Source organism: Benincasa hispida, chromosome 5, assembly GCF_027475165.1.
Source record: "Benincasa hispida cultivar pf3 chromosome 5, pf3_genome.v1.1, whole genome shotgun sequence".
Taxonomy (NCBI): domain Eukaryota; kingdom Viridiplantae; phylum Streptophyta; class Magnoliopsida; order Cucurbitales; family Cucurbitaceae; genus Benincasa; species Benincasa hispida.
Window position 1 is genome coordinate 15,054,192 of NC_143482.1, and position 16,265 is coordinate 15,070,456.

The following is a 16,265-nucleotide window of genomic DNA, read 5'->3' on the forward strand; positions in this document are numbered from 1 at the left end:
TATCCTTGTGTTTTCTCGCGAATAAAATGACAATCCACTTCAATATGTTTAGTTCATTCATGAAATACTAGGTTGGATGCAATGTGGAGAGCAGTTTGATTATCACACCATAGTTTAGCTGGCACAGTAACATTGAAGCCCATCTCAGATAAAAGTTGATGTATCCACACTATTTAATGCATAGGTTGTGCCATAGCTCTATATTTTGACTTAGCACTCGAACGTGAAACTAACATTCTGTTTATTACTTTTCCACGACACCAAGTTTCCTCCTACAAACACACAATATCCAGAGGTCGATCTCCTATCTTCTCGAGATCTAGCCCAATTAGCATCTGAAAAACATTCAACCCTTGTATGACTATGATTATTATATAAGATCTCACGTCCAAGTGAAACTTTTAGATAACATAGGATTTAACTGCAACCAATGATCCACAGTCCGGGATGACATAAACCGACTCACGATACTTACAGAATAAGCAATGTTAGGTCGTCACTGTTAAATAGTTCAACTTTCCAACCAATCATCTATATCTCTCAGGATCTTTAAACAATTCTCCTTAGCAAGTTGCAAATTTGGTATCATCGGAGTACTACATGGTTTGCCTCCTAGTTTACCTGTCTCAAACAACAAATCAAGTACATATTTTCGTTGGGACAAGTAAATGCCTTTCTTGCTTCTCATTACTTCAATACCCAAGAAATACTTCAATTGCCCCAAATCTTTGGTATGAAATTGAACTTGGAGAAAAGTCTTGAGAGAAGATATACCTGATACATCATTTCCAATGATAACAATATCATCAATATATACAACAAACTAAGTAATACCAAGATCATCGATAGAATATAGAATGATTAGACGTACTTTTTTTCATACCAAAACATTTGAGTGCTTGATTAAATGTACCAAATCATGCATGAGGACTTTGTTTTAATCCATACAAAGATTTTCGAAGGTGACACACTTATCACTCTCCCCTTGAGCAACAAACCCAGGTGGTTGGTCCATGTAAACTTCTTCCTGAAAATCACCATGCAGGAAAGCATTCTTAATGTCGAGTTGATGCAAAGGCCAATTGTGAGTAGCAACCACGGAAATAAATAGTCGAATGGAAGTTAATTTAGCAACAGGAGAAAATCAGAATAATCAGTCCCATAGATTTGGGCATAACCTTTGATAACAAGATGATCTTTCAACCGTGCCACTGTTCCATCGGGATTGACCTTTATAAGAAACACCCATTTACACCCAATAGCCTTCTTTCCAACCAAATGCGAAACCAGGTCTGAAGTACCATTATCATCCAAAGCAGTCATCTCCTCAATCATTGTACTACGCCACCTGGGATGAGATAAAGCTTCATGAACTGAGGTGAAATCAAGAGATGTAATAAATGAATAAGTGGGAGAAGACAACTAGTTATTTGAAACAAATGAAGAAATAGGGTAAGTATAAGTGCGTTTACCTTTTTGAAGGGTAATGGGAAGATCATCACTTGGTCCCGGATCAGATGTCGAAGAAGCCAGTGGTGGAGGACATGTGTCTGAAGGTGGCTGTGGAGGACGCCTAGAGTAGACTCGAGTAATCGAAGGGCCAAAAGGAAGAGACACGGAGGAAGGTGGAGGAGAGGATGATTTACCTATCATATGAGCGGTGGCACTAGAGTTTATGACCCATTTGGTAGATGACGTAAGAAGGCATTTTGTATTATATGTCTTGGCAATGGTGAAAATAGGATTCGATGAAGAAGATGCCTGCAAGGATTCTTGGAACACTTGCAATTTAGCAAAGTTGTCAGTAGAGATAGTAATAGACTTCTTAGTCATATCATTGGTGGAAGCTATCTGAGCATGTTGAGATCGTTGAGTCTTATACAATAACTTTCGACAATCACGTTTCAGAGGTCTGGCTTACGACAATAGTGATTGACGATCTCCTAAGAATCTGATTTTCGGTTATCATAACTAGGTTTCTGAAAATTGTTAGTCATCCTTGAAGTACCCTGAGAGTTATTATTATTCCTACTTATAAGAGCACTGTTAGGTTGAGAAATAGACGAATCGGATTGAGAATTCTCAATCTAAAGAATAGATTGAAGGCTTCCTCCAATGATGGAATTTCAAAATCAGAATGAAATTGTGTTTCAGCCATTCCAAACTCAGGTAAAAGTCTATTAAAAAATATCATAATAACCATCTTTTCTCGTTGAGCTTGTTGAACTTTGACATCGGGGCTAAACGGTAATAGTAAAGCAAATTCAGCAGTTGTCTGCTTAAGTCTCATAAAGTAACTTGTAACAGATTGTTCAGCTTGAAAGAATTGCATACAAACATCAAACATTCGATGAACGTGTTCTTTTCTATAGTATAAAAATTCTTAGAATTCTAAGAGTTCCTTCCCAGAATCACAATGATCTACCAAACCAACAACCTCACTTTCAATAGAATTCTTAATCTGAAGATAAAGTCGAGCATCATCGTGAAGTGAAGCCTTTTTTCTTATCATCTTTTGGTGGCTCTTTAGTCACATGATCATTTATATCTGTACTAAGTAAATAAAATTAAATCGTTCGACGCCAATCATAGTAATTAGATCCATTTAACTTGTGTTTAGTATCTTCGATGCTAGGGGAATTACATTAGATACAACCATATGCTTCACTTCATCCCTTGTGAGCTAACAAACAGTTTGTAGATCTCACAAGTAGAAAGAGCAAATCAGAATCGAAATCAGAGGTAAATCAAAGAGCAAAACAACTCCAAATTGAAACAAAACAGCGACAAAACCTAAGCACAAAAGGGTATTTTTTCCAAATAACTCAAGACCGAGTAGATTTCAATGGAACCAACTGCATAGAATAATCGGAAAAGATAAACCGAGTCGACGAAACGTGGAACAGATGTCCCACGCACTCCTATGCTAGCGCGTGGCTACGGAGAAAAATCTTTGTGGCGGTGCATGAACCTCACACACGGCCGTTCCAACGCTGACAAAGGCAGAATGAATCGACAGTGACGACGCTTCTCCTAGATGGGTGATGTAGACAAATAGCCACTCAAATCCTAACCTTGTGAGAAGCGTAAACCTTAATGTAGCCGTCGAACGAATATTCTAAACCCTAGAATGCTCTGATACAATGTTCTCAATACTTTTGGAGAGAATAATGATCTTATTATTTAATCAGGCTAAAGATACATATATATAGGCAACTAAGAAACCCTTATTTAGGGGATATAAAATTACAATAAAGGACAACTATTCATAATTATAATATAAATACATATTATAACAATGGTGTCCTCTGTTAGATAATTTCAACCAAGAAATTATTGTTCATTTTTAGATACTTTCATTATATTACTATATTGCCTTTCGTGCTATTTCTAACTTTATTACATGGTTTCTTTTGGTTTTTGTCTTTTGGAGCACTAATCTCATTTCATTTTGTTAATGAAAAGTCTGGTACTCTTTTCGGGGAAAAAACAAAACAAAATTAAAACAATGTCGAAGCTTGAAACAACCAGATAAAAATAACTAATCAGTTGCATCGATTTCAGCCCCCCAAAAAAGTAAACCTATCTTTTATATCGAAAAGAAAACAAGACTTTTCATTATTAATGAAAGGAGGTTAATGTTCAAAATAAAAGATACAAAGAATAATATAAAAGTAAATAGTTGAACAAGACATTACAAAAATAAGCCAAAAAAAAAATAATAATAAATAAAACGGTTCCAATTCAAGTAAATATCTTGAGTAGAATAGTTAGCAAAATATTTGGAAATAGCACCAAGATGTTGCTAGAAGACGAGCTAAACCCAAACAATCAAGCCAAGGAAGTGATTTGTCGTGAAAAAGCGTTCTAATTGCATTGAAACCAAATTTGAGACCAAAGAGCTTTGACTGCGTTGGACCATAAGAACCGAGAGCTAGATGCCAAGTGAGGACCAACCGAAATATGTAAGATATTCTCCTGAAGGAGTTTCCAAAGACCGAGTGAAGATGAAAATAAGAGAAGAATCGGTACTAGGAAGATTGGGAATAGCACCAATAGTTAACAACAGATGCTGCAGGTCTTTACCATGAGCCCCAAGCACAAGGGGCAAATAGAGGGCTGGGAAAATTTCTAGTCCTATTGTATGGAACTCTTCCATACCTCTTCCATCCCATGAGTGACATGTGTCACTATTATGGTCCACCTTTATTTACATAACAATTCCATCCTCTTTTTTTTTCTCCTTCATGTTTAATTTACATTATTTTTTTATAACAACTTTCTCTCTCATGTGTAATTTATATTATTTTTTATAACAACTTTTTCTCTCATCTTTAATTTACCTAATATATTTTTTATATTCTTAATTTTGATTTGTTTCATTTTCTCTTTCTTACAATTGATTTCCAACTCTTCACATTATCTTTTATCTTTTTCTTTTTTCTTTTTTCACTCCCTCATTTTTATCTTCTTCACCAATTTCTTCATTAATGGTCGGGAAGCTTGCTGGAATTTTTTTCTAGCCGTTAGGTCCCTTCGTGAGGGTGCTCTGTTGCCAATTAATATAGACTATGAATCTTGAAGAATTCTTGAAGGAAAAGTATTATTCATTAGTTGTCTATATATGAGAGGAGAGACTCCTATTTATAGAGTTTTTTTTTAGATAAGAAACAATTTCATGATTAAATGAAATCCATGGGTATCCATTGGTACACGAGTACCCCAATCATAGGGTGTACAAAAGGACCCTTTATAAGGGAGTGCAAAAGGTGTTTCCAATTTGTAACAAGGAATTTCGTTTAGTTTTGCTTTGTTTGTCTCTTTCTGTTTTTTATTCATGCTCCTCGTATAATTCTCTTGTACCTTGAGCATTAGTCTCATTTTATTCTAATAAAGAGGCTTGTTTCCTTTTCAAAAACAAGGAAAGAAAAATTGTGATTGTGTATGGCTGTAAATCTTTGCACAAAAAAAAAGCATTGTGTATGCTGGTATCAATAATGTCCTTTGTTGTCTTAGCCTTGTTTGGGAAGATTCTAGCATTTCTTTCATCACAAAACAACACAAATGATGCTTAACCAGAGACGTTCTTTGTCAGTTTTGAAAGGAGTCCAGCCGATAAGTAGGTGAAGCGAACTTTACAAATCATTTGGAAGGACCACAGACCAGTTATAAGAGAAAAAGACTTCCGTCCATATCCCTCTAGAGAAAGGGCAGTCAAAGAAAACATGTTGGGCAACTTCATTGTTCATTTGACAAAGGCAGCACCATGAGGAAGATAGGTGGATCCAAGGACATCGTTTTTGTAATCTGTCCATAGTGTTTAGACAAGTGTTAGTGATTTCCCATAGGTGGAATTAACTCTCTTTGGGCAGGGACAGCTCCACAATTTCTTGAAAAGGCCGGGTGAAGGTGAGAGGGTTGGGTATGAGGAAAGAGTATAAAGACTTTGTATTGAAACCAGTGTGGCTAAGCTTCTATATCCATTGGTTCTTTCTATTAGTAAGGTTCAGACTTGGAATAAGATGAGCAAGAGCAGTCCGTTATTCAATCTCATCTTCTTTAAGATTTCTGCTAAAGTTTAAGGACCAAGAACAATTTGTAGCATTCCAGGCCTCCTTGGTAGAAATATCTTTTGTGGTAGATAGCTGATAGAGCCTAGTTATAGAGTTTTTAATACAAGTGGGGTAAAAAGGGAATTAACCTAGACTTTTACTCAATTACCCAATTAGCCGCATTCTTCTTCCATCAATACCTCTATAAGCATGGATATGGCCTGTAGGACGAACATTAATGTATACCATTGATCCATTTAATCCACATAAAATTAAATCCCCATAAGAGGAAGCACCTTCCCAAGGAAGTCCCAGTCCACTCGATCAAAAACCTTTCCAAGATCCAGATTAAGAATTTGTCCTTTCTTTTTCTTTGATCGACAATCCTCCACCACCTCGTTGGCAATAAGAATAGGATCTAAAAAAGAAATTGGTATTCTCATCCCTCAATTTCAACTAATTCAACTTGCATTTTGAATGAAATTCCTGTCCATCTCAAGGATATGAAGAGCATTATCGTCCTCTTTGGCATAAACATGACAGAACTTGACAGATAAAGTACAACCACCTTGGGTTATGTCAATGAAATTGTATCGGTGGTGAAGTCATGAACTTGACGGATAAAGTATAACCACCTTTAAGAATTTGGAAGGAGTCACTTTGCTTTGATCCTACATAATAAGACCACCGGTTTTCCCATGAGCTCCTACTAAAGTCCATCCAATCCCCTTTGTACTCCATAAAGTCTTAATGAAAGGAGGATCAAAATCTGGTCATTTTGTGTCCTGAATCAAAACCAATTCCGGATGTTAATTTTGAAGAAAATGCTTCAAAACAACATGCATAGATTTATCTCTAAGACCTTGGGTTTCCAAGAAATGATTTTCATAACTTTTCAAGGTAAAAAAGCATCAAACGGCCTATTGTCCAGAAGAAGTTGAAATCTCGTGTAGTTGAAGACCGCAAATAACCACAATAGAAGAGAATTTTGAGGGAATTTGAGAAGGAAATGAGTAAGAATCACTCACCTGCATAGGTTGTCCATCCTCCTGCTTCTGAAATAGAGTTCCAAGTTTCCCCAATATGCTCTTCTGAAAACAGCTCCTCAACGACTGAATCCAAGAAAGGATGATCAAACTCATCACTACTTACACTAAATCCAAACCTTTGTAAGCATCTCTAGTAGTTACATTGTTCTCTTTGTCATCGATCAATAAAGTTGTTTCTTCTCAAAAAAGAAAAAAAAAAAAAAAGAAAAAAATTCCATGACAAAGAGGATTAATATGTTTTGAAAACTCAGCAGATTCTGTAATACCGTGAAAAAAAATGTCAAATTAACATAATGTAACGATAGTAGTAATAAATTCCATTCTTCAGGTGCAGTATAGTGGAAAGAAGATTAAATCTCTTTGTTTGATATGTGTCCAATGGTATTGATAACTACACTATACATAGCATTTCCCACATCTACTGATAATTTAGCTTGCAAACTTGGAAAGTAACCCTTTTATATTATCGAAATATTTGAATTGGCAAAATTTGTTAATGCAGACATGCAGTTGATTGTTTATCTTATACATGGTTAATGTCTACAGGATGAACATGAAAACGTATCTTCTCAAGAGTTGGATATGTATTTGCAATTTGACGTGGTCTTGAGTGATGTCTCTGCCTTTCTGGTTGATGGTGATTACAGCTGGAATCAAATTTTTGGCAAAGATACTCATAAATCTTCCCGTGTGACAGACATTAATATCTTGCCTGTTATTGATAAATGTGGGGTTATCTTAAAGCTGCAACAGGTAATCTTCCACTAGTATGTATGTGTTTCTTTTCTGAGCTGCCTGTTACATTTGCTGTAAGTATGCATACCTAGCCTTTAAAATTGACATGATTTATTCTACGTAGATTCGATTGGAGAATTCGTCTTACCCTTCAACAAGACTTGCAGTGCGATTGCCGTCTTTAGGGTTTCACTTTTCGCCTGCAAGGTATCACCGACTGTTAAAAATTCTGAAGATCTTTCAGGAGGATAATACAAATTCAGATGTTCCTCAACCGTGGAATCAAGCTGACTTTGAGGGGTGGCTATCTGTTCTTATTAGGAAGGTTGTGCTTTCTATCTCGAGTTGTTAGGTTCTATATTTTGCTTATTTATCAATCTTTAATCTCTTTCATTACTTCTCATTTTGTTAATAGGGTGTTGGAAATAGGGAGGCTGAATGGCAACGACGATACTGTTGTCTAGTAGGGCCCTATCTCTACTTAATTGAAAGCCCAGGATCCAAATCTTACAATCGCTATCACAGGTTCAAATACTCTACTATGCTAATTAGGTCTTTATCGGCTGTATGCACATCTAAGATATAATTTTAAGACATGAATTGATAAATGATTATCCATATAAGTTTCTTTTCTTGAAGAGTGTTGTTACATTGTATCTCAATCATTACAAGAAATAGAATTGATGAATTGATAAAAACATTCAACATTCAAATTGCTGGGAACATGTATTTCCAGATAACACATTCAAACCGTTGCCACTGCACCTTTGGATGATTTATCGAGGATATAGAATCATTACAAGAAATAGAATCTATAGCAGATCTACGTTGATGTTGTTGGCCCTAGGAATTGAATGCAATTTGTAGCATTATAAAAGACACATGGATGCTGTGGGCTCCAGAAATTATTGTAAAATTGATTATCCTAGTTGATTGAACTCCATTTTCATTATGGAAGGTTGTGAAGGCGGCTTAGGATTAAAAACAAGGAGAAGAAATGGCTTGGGAAAGGAAATGGTGGTTGTTCTGGCTGGGTTTTCAGGGTGGGCGGAGGCTGGATGGAAGGTGATTGGAGAGGTCAGAGGCGGCCAATGATGGACGGAGAACGAAAGGATGGAGGACTAGGGTGGATTAGATATGGGAGGGGGGCAGCTAGGGTTTGGGGAGTGGGAGTATTTAAGGATGCTAAAGAACGGAGGTTTTCCAAATCTACGGTGGTTGGAGGATGGCAGAAGGTGGATGGAGGCTGATGGAGGAAGGATCCCTTTCCTCGAAGCCACCAAATAAGATTAGTTAGGTTGGGGATTGGAGCAGTAAAATGCTTGATGTTTTCATAGTCCTTTGGGCTTTAAAGGAAATCTCTTGTTTCCTTTTCTGTTTGATATGACTGATTGGAAAAGTATGTTTATATCCAGCTTATTGGCGTTGTTTCCTTTTCTTGCAACAGTCAACTAGCTATTTATTTAGCAGTCCTTAATTTTATTTGATAAAGTTAAATATTCTGATTTAAAAGTTGTTTATTGATCTGCGTAAGCTTAAGAGGAAAACAGACCATTCAACTGCCGGCAGAGTTGGTTGGGGAGGTGCAACATGTTTTGGCTGTTTACGATGCTTCACGATCAAATAGCAAGGTTATGTCTGTCTTATGCTATTTGTGTACATGATTGAGCTCTGTTGAGAATCGTGATCACTAAGCTTTGTAATTGTATTTGGGTTTAGGTTGTGGAGGATACTAGTGCCCTCATATTGAGGTTTGATTCTGATGATTCAAGGAAAACTTGGCAAACCCGCTTGCAAGGAGCCATATATCGTGCTTCGGTATGTGGTTATTTTTCGTAATATGTGATTACTTGTGTTTATCCTTCATTTGGTTTAGATGAGTATAGATTAGTTGCATTTTTTTTTTGAACAAGAGATAGCTTTCATTCAAAAGATGAAAAGAGAGACTATTGCTGAAAGGATACAAACTCCAAAATGAGTGAAAAAGAAGGAAGAAAAAGTAAAAGAGAAATAGAAATGCACTACAATAAAAACATTAACAAATGTGATGTAGACTACAAATCTTGAAGAAATCTTGAAGGATTCTTGAAGTAGAACTTTTATTAATCAATATAAATCCATACATGAGGAGGAAGACTCCTATTTATAGAGTTTGAATATAATGAGAGGTAAAAAGGGAATTAACCTATACTTTTATCCAATTACCCAATTTAACCCCTTTCTACTTACATCATCCTACCCCTCCAAAAAGAAAACTCGTCCTTGAGTTTTAAAACGAAGAAAAAAATGAAGCAATTAAGAAATAAAATAAACTTATACAATGGAGTATGGCCAAACCAACCTCCTACATCTTCAACAAAAATATTATGAAAAAAATCAAAAACATAAAATTTTCATCAAGTTCATCGAGACTCCAAGGGTTGTAGGTGTACGAGTACCTGTCGACAAAGGCAATATCTCTAAGCAAAGAAAAGAACATTTTTGGCCAGCTAGTTATAGGTTTTTTCCCATAAGCATGTCGGTTGCGTAGGACTTGATCCCACCAAGCCGATGCCTCACTCTTTAGTTTCAAAGAAACTAGTTTAATCTTATTGTTTTCCGGTGTTCCCAAGTAATCAAAGAAATTTTTAACATGTTTATCCAATCTAAAAAGATCTCATTTTTCCATTGTGTGTTGGAATATTGATTTTCATTTTGTAGTCAGTTTCTTGCCTCCAATACGGTTGATCTTGCCAATCTTGAAAATAATCTTGATTAGCACGTCTTTGTGGTTGAATGAGAGGAATTTGCCTTTGGAATAAAGGATTTTCTACATGATGACGAGGTTGAAATCTTGGAGGATAAATGGGCCGTGGACTACAGTATTCTTCTTCTTCGGATGAGTCATAATCATGAATCATTAGAAAGTTGATAGGGCAGAAATTTGAATGATGCGTCGCCGGCACGTTGGCCATGCGATGGATGAGTCATAATCTAAACTCATCCAATGTTGTGACATTGGTCTTATTTGTGGATAATTTGGGACTTGAAGAAGGTACAGAATAGGATTAGGCACTAAAATTACTCTGTTCAAATCTCCTTGAGATTTTCTTGTTGGTTCTTGATTTCTTGGAAGAACTTGTCGGTTATTTTCTTGGTTTCTTGGTAGGACTTGTTGGTTATTTTCTTGCTTTTGCTGAAAATCTTGAAGTTCCCTTTGATTTTCTTGACTAGTTTGTTGATCACACCCATGAAAATCTTGATGAAAATTCCCATGTTCTTGGCCACGAAATGGATTGTCGTGTTGTTCTTGATTGCACGGAAGGTTATGGTATTGTTCTTGAATATGAATTGTATTATTTGGAGCTGCAACATTTGAAATCTTTTTCACTTTTTGAGTAAGGTTTTCTAGCTGGAGGCGCAAATTTGTGGCGATAATTCTGGCCATATTGGCTTGAACTTTAAGCAATTTTGCGTTGAACTTTCCTTGCGAAGTCTCTACAAGAGTTAATCGCCGGTTGACGGATTGAGAGGAGAAAGAAGACGCTCTTGTCATTGATATAATGAAAAGAGAAAAGCCTCAAAGTACAAAGTCCTTGATACAAAGGAATAAGAGAAATAAACATCTAAACTGAAAAGATAATGCATTCCAATTCAAACATATATCTTGTATGGAAAAATTAGCAAATAGTTTAAAAAGAGAACACCAAGCTGAGGTAGTAGTCCTTGCAACTTCAAACTGATCGTTTATCACTTTCTGCTTTGTATCAGTTGAAATTGGGAAGAAAATAGTGTAATATTAAGTGTAAGGGTTATACGATAGCCAAAATTTGAGTGGATTTGACATCTGTCCCTGGCCCTGTAGTTGCCAACCTTATAGTTTAAATGCCAGTTTCCAGTGATCTACTGAAAGTAGTAGGCGGACTTTTGTATGGAATTGACTATGGAGAAAGGTCATTAGGGATTGGATACCTAAAGCATCATCACCAGTAATCACAATATCATCAACATATATGATTAACAGGATGACACCACTCTTAGATGTCTTAAAAAAGACCGAAAGATCTGACGTGCTTTTCCGCATTCCAAAGCTTTCAATCACCTGGCTAAATTTGCCAAACCAAGCCCTTGGACTCTACTTTAATCCATACAAAGATTTATGAAAGCAATGCACCTTTCCATTCTCCCCCTGAGCAACAAACCCTTGTGGTTGTTCCATATACACCTCTTAAAGATCACTATGAATGAATGCATTTTTAATATCAAGCTGATATAAAAGCCTTTGATTGATTGAAGTTAATGAAATAAACAACCTCAAGATGCCATTTTTGCTACTAGAGAAAAAGTATCAACATAGTCAATGCCATAAGTTTGTGCATAGCCTTTCGCTATAAGATGTGCTTTTAACCAAGTGACAGAACCATCAGGATTGACTTTAACTGAAAACACCCATTTGCAACCGATAGACTTCCTTCTTGTAGGAAGAGAAAACTAAGTCTCAAGTACAATTGTCATCTAAGGTAGTCATCTCCTTCACTATTGCGGCGCACCAACCAGGATGAAACAAAGCTTCATGAACAGTTTTATGGATGAACACTTACTCTAAGCATGCAATGAATGAACATGTAAAAGATGACAAATAGTTATATGAAACAGAAGAGGAAATAGGATGAGTGCCTTTACGAAGAGTAGTAGGAAGGTCATCACTCGTTTTTGGATTTAATGATGAAGACTCTGATACAGGACATGAAGCCTCTGGTACAGCGCATGGAGCTTAAGGAGGTTGTCCTTGATTATAGACCTTAATAATGGTGGATGAATAGAGGTAGACACAGGTAGAGATGAATGGGGAAGATGATCAAAAGGGGAAACAACTGTATAGACAAGGAAATCAACTATGAAGCACAGACACAGATTTGGCTACACGATACGGATACGATTGGATACGGCGATTCGTCAATTTCTAAAAAACTAAGATACGGATATGTCTAAGGATGCGTCATTTTTTTTATATATTTAGAAAAATATACGCATAGAAATATGTCTAAGTAGTTAGCTTTTTAAATAGGTTGCCTAACTTTAGATTGGGAAAGATTAGATGAGTTACTTGTCTTTTTTCTTAAAAAAAAAGTACGCATAGAAATAGATACGTCAAATCGTGTGTCAGATATGTATCTGGAAAGTATCTGAAAGTATAGATACGTCAAATCGCGTGTCAGATACGTATCTGGGAAGTCTCTGGAAGGATCAGTATCCGATACGTGCCTAATACTGATTCTTTGCCTCACATGAAGTATCTGTGTTTCATAGGAAATCACCCTCTGACTCCTTATGCTTCCTCTGACTCTTATTTGAAGAGAGAGAATGTGAGGAAAAGAATGAGGAATGTTCAAAGAACGTGACATCAGGAGAGATAAGATATTTATTTAGACTAGAACAATAACATCGATACCCCTTTTGAATATGGAAGTAACCAAGGAAAATACATGTTAAGGAATTTGGATCCAACATGGTATGTTGAGGCCGAACATCCTGAACAAAGTAGGTACAACCAAATATTCTGCGTGGAATGGGAAACAAATGTTGTTTGGGGCATAAAGTACGAGGAGGTATCTCACTCTTGTGAATTGAAGAGGCCATGCGATTTATTAAGAAACAAGTTGTGGAAACAGCATCAGCCCAAAAGGCTTTTGGAACATGTATTTGAAACATTGAGACTCTGGATGTTTAAAAAAGATGACGATTCTTTTGTTCTGCAATCCCATTTTGAGATGGAGTATCGACACAAAAAGAATGATGAAGAATGTCATGGATATCTAAATAAGACAATTGCATGAGAGAAATATTCTTTAGCATTATCGTTTTGTAAGATTTTAAAAGCACTACTAAATTGAGTTTGAATTTCAGCATGAAAGTTACGAAAATGGGAAAGTAACTCATAACGATTTTTCGTTAAATGTAACCACGTTACACGAGAATAGTCATCGAAAAATATAACAAAATATCGAAACCCTTCGTTGGACTCAATAGGATAGATCCCAACATTAGAATGGACTAAATCACATGGAGCACTAGCTCGTTTATTGACTCGAGGATAGAAACTCTAACAATGAAATCTAGCAAACTAACATGACTCAAAAACTAAAGAAGACAAATGCTGATGCTAGAGACGAAGACTCTTCAACATAGAGATAGACTGATGACCCAAACGGACAATGTTCTTCAAAAGGAGATGATACACTAGAGCATGTGATGGCTGTAGGTATTTGTGGTTCAAAGTTGTAAAGACCTCTAAATTCACGCCTTTTACCAATAGTGTGCTTTGTCATAAGATCCTGAAATAAGTAATAACCAAGAAAAATGAGAGACAATAATGAAGATCAGGAGTGAGTTTATTGACTGTAATCAAATTAAAAGAGAATTGTTGTAAATTTAAAATTGAGGACAAAGAAATTGATTAAGTAAGATGGATGATTATCGATTCTAAAACAAGAGTGGAGGTTCCATCAGCTGTAGTGACATTAGGTGAAGAGGTAGATGTACAAAGGTTAGAGAATAAATTGGGGTTACCTGTCATATGGTTTGTAGCGCTAGAGTCAATGACCCATTTCAAAGGGGAGGAAAGAAGGCATTTAGAGATGTTACCTGTCTCTGTGATGACAGTAATGAGATTAAAAGATGATGCTGTCAATGATTCCTAATATTGTCGAAATTTGGCAAACTCCTCTGCAAAATCGTAATTGACTTGTAAAAATTATCAGGAGTAGAATGTGTGGATGACACTCTTTGATCCTTATTCAACAATTTTCTACTGTCACGTTTCCTATGGCTAGGTTTACGACGGTAATAGCAAACAACATCTTATTGAGATCATTGGTTATTGGGATAACCTTTGGAGCTATTTGATCCAACCCCCCTATTACCTCTATATTCATTTGTGTGCCCAATCAAAGCACTACTAGAATCAGATGACATGACTACTTATGGCTTCTCTGTATGAAGTATTCGAGTATAAGCTTCTTCCAGTGATGAGTTCTTTGAGCTTGACAAAACCTGATCTTTGGCAACTTCTCACGTTGAGCCATTAGGACTTTTGAATTAGTGCTAATTGGCATCAAGTCTTTGAATTCCGCCCATGTGTTTTTGACCTTCATAAAGTAACTTGTAAGGGATTTCTCTCCTTGATCAGGTTGATATAGAGTCTTACAAACATCAAACACTCTATTAATGTTCTCTTTCCTAGAATAAAGAAAATCCAAATATTCCAGTAGTTCCTTGTCTGATTCGTAGTGATTTACTAACTCAACGATTTCACAGTCAATAGAATTCTTGATTTGTAGAAGCATTCTTGAATTGTCCTGCCACCAAATTTTTTTAGTAGCAAGAGTCGATGACTCTTTCGTGATATGATCATCCATCTCATTGCTCCTAATAAAGTGATCAACATTTGATCTCCATGATAGTAGTTTGATCCATTCAACTCGTGTTTAGTTACTTTTGACACTGTAGGAATCATCTCGGATATGACCACCGGTTTCTTGTCAGCCATTACCTAAAAACTAGACAAAAATAAAGATTGAAATTTAAAGGAAAGTTGTGTTGAAGCAAACCCTAATTTTAGAAGAGATTTTTCCTTCAATGAACCACAAATAGTGAGGACATAACCCAAACTAACACACCATGAAATGAGCAGAAGACAAACTAACACAACTCATGGAAGACAAACTAGCACAACTCCGATGACACCCACAGAAGACAAACTGAAATGAGCAGCGCCGATGTGTGGATCGGACGACAGTCATCTCCTCTACCATTGCGGTGCACCAATCATGATGAAACAAAGTTTCATGAACAATTTTAGGGATGGACACATACTCTAAGGATGCAATGAATAAACATGTAGAAGACGACAAATGGTTATATGAAATAAAAGAGGAAATAGGTGAGTGCCTTTATGAAGAGCAATAGGAAGATCATCACTCTGTTTCAGATCTACTCTGATATAGGGCATGAAGCCTCTGGTACAACTCATGGAGATGAAGGAGGTTGTCGTCGATTATAGACCTTAATGATGATTGATGAATAGAGGTAGAGATGAATGGGAAGAGGATCAAAAGGGGAAACGACTGTGTTGACAAGGAAATCACCCACTGACTCCTTATGCTTCCCTGGCTCTTATTCGAAGGGAAAGAATGTAAGGAAAAGAATGAGGAATGTTCAAAGAACGTGACATCGGAAGAGACAAGATATTTATTTAGACTAGGACAATAACACCGATACCCCCTTTTGAATACAGAAGTAACCAAGAAAAATACATGTTAAGAACTTTGGATCCAACTTGGTATGTTGAGGCCGAACATCCCGAACAAAGTAGGTACAACCAAATATTCTGCGTGGAATGGGAAACAAATGCTGTTTGGGGCATAAAGTACGAAAAGGTATCTCACCCTTAAGAATTGAAGGTGGCATGTTATTTATTAAGAAACAGGTTGTGGAAACAGTATCAACCCAAAAGGCTTTTGGAACATGCATTTGAAACATTAAGGCTCTGGTTGTTTCAAGAAGATGACGATTCTTTCATTCTGCAACTGCATTTTGAGATGGAGTATCGACACAAAAAGATTGATGAAGAATGCTAATCTAAATAAGACTTAATTGCATGGGAGAAATATTCTTTAGCAATATCGCCTTGTAAGATTTTAAGAGCACTACTAAATTGAGTTTGATTTTAGCATGAAAGATACGGAAATGAGAAAGTAACTCAAAACGATTTTTCATTAAATATAACCACGTTACACAAGAATAGTCATTGACAAATGTAACAAAATACCGAAACCCTCCTTTGGACTCAATATGACACAGATCCCAAACATCAGGTTGGACTAAATTACATGGAGCACTAGCTCATTTATTGACTCGAGGATTCAAACTCTAACGATGAAATCTAGCA

General features: G+C 36.3%; 1 protein-coding gene across 2 annotated transcripts in view; it reads left to right on the forward strand.

The window, feature by feature from the left end:
* Positions 1 to 16,265, forward strand: part of LOC120078006 (pleckstrin homology (PH) domain-containing protein) — a 137,456-nt gene that overhangs the window by 70,058 nt on the left and 51,133 nt on the right. For both annotated transcript variants that reach the window (XM_039032177.2, XM_039032178.2), the window contains exons 17-21: positions 7,148 to 7,354; positions 7,461 to 7,661; positions 7,752 to 7,861; positions 8,871 to 8,967; positions 9,056 to 9,154. In XM_039032177.2, the coding sequence (XP_038888105.2) occupies positions 7,148 to 7,354; positions 7,461 to 7,661; positions 7,752 to 7,861; positions 8,871 to 8,967; positions 9,056 to 9,154 (714 nt within the window). The remainder of the gene's footprint in view (positions 1 to 7,147; positions 7,355 to 7,460; positions 7,662 to 7,751; positions 7,862 to 8,870; positions 8,968 to 9,055; positions 9,155 to 16,265) is intronic.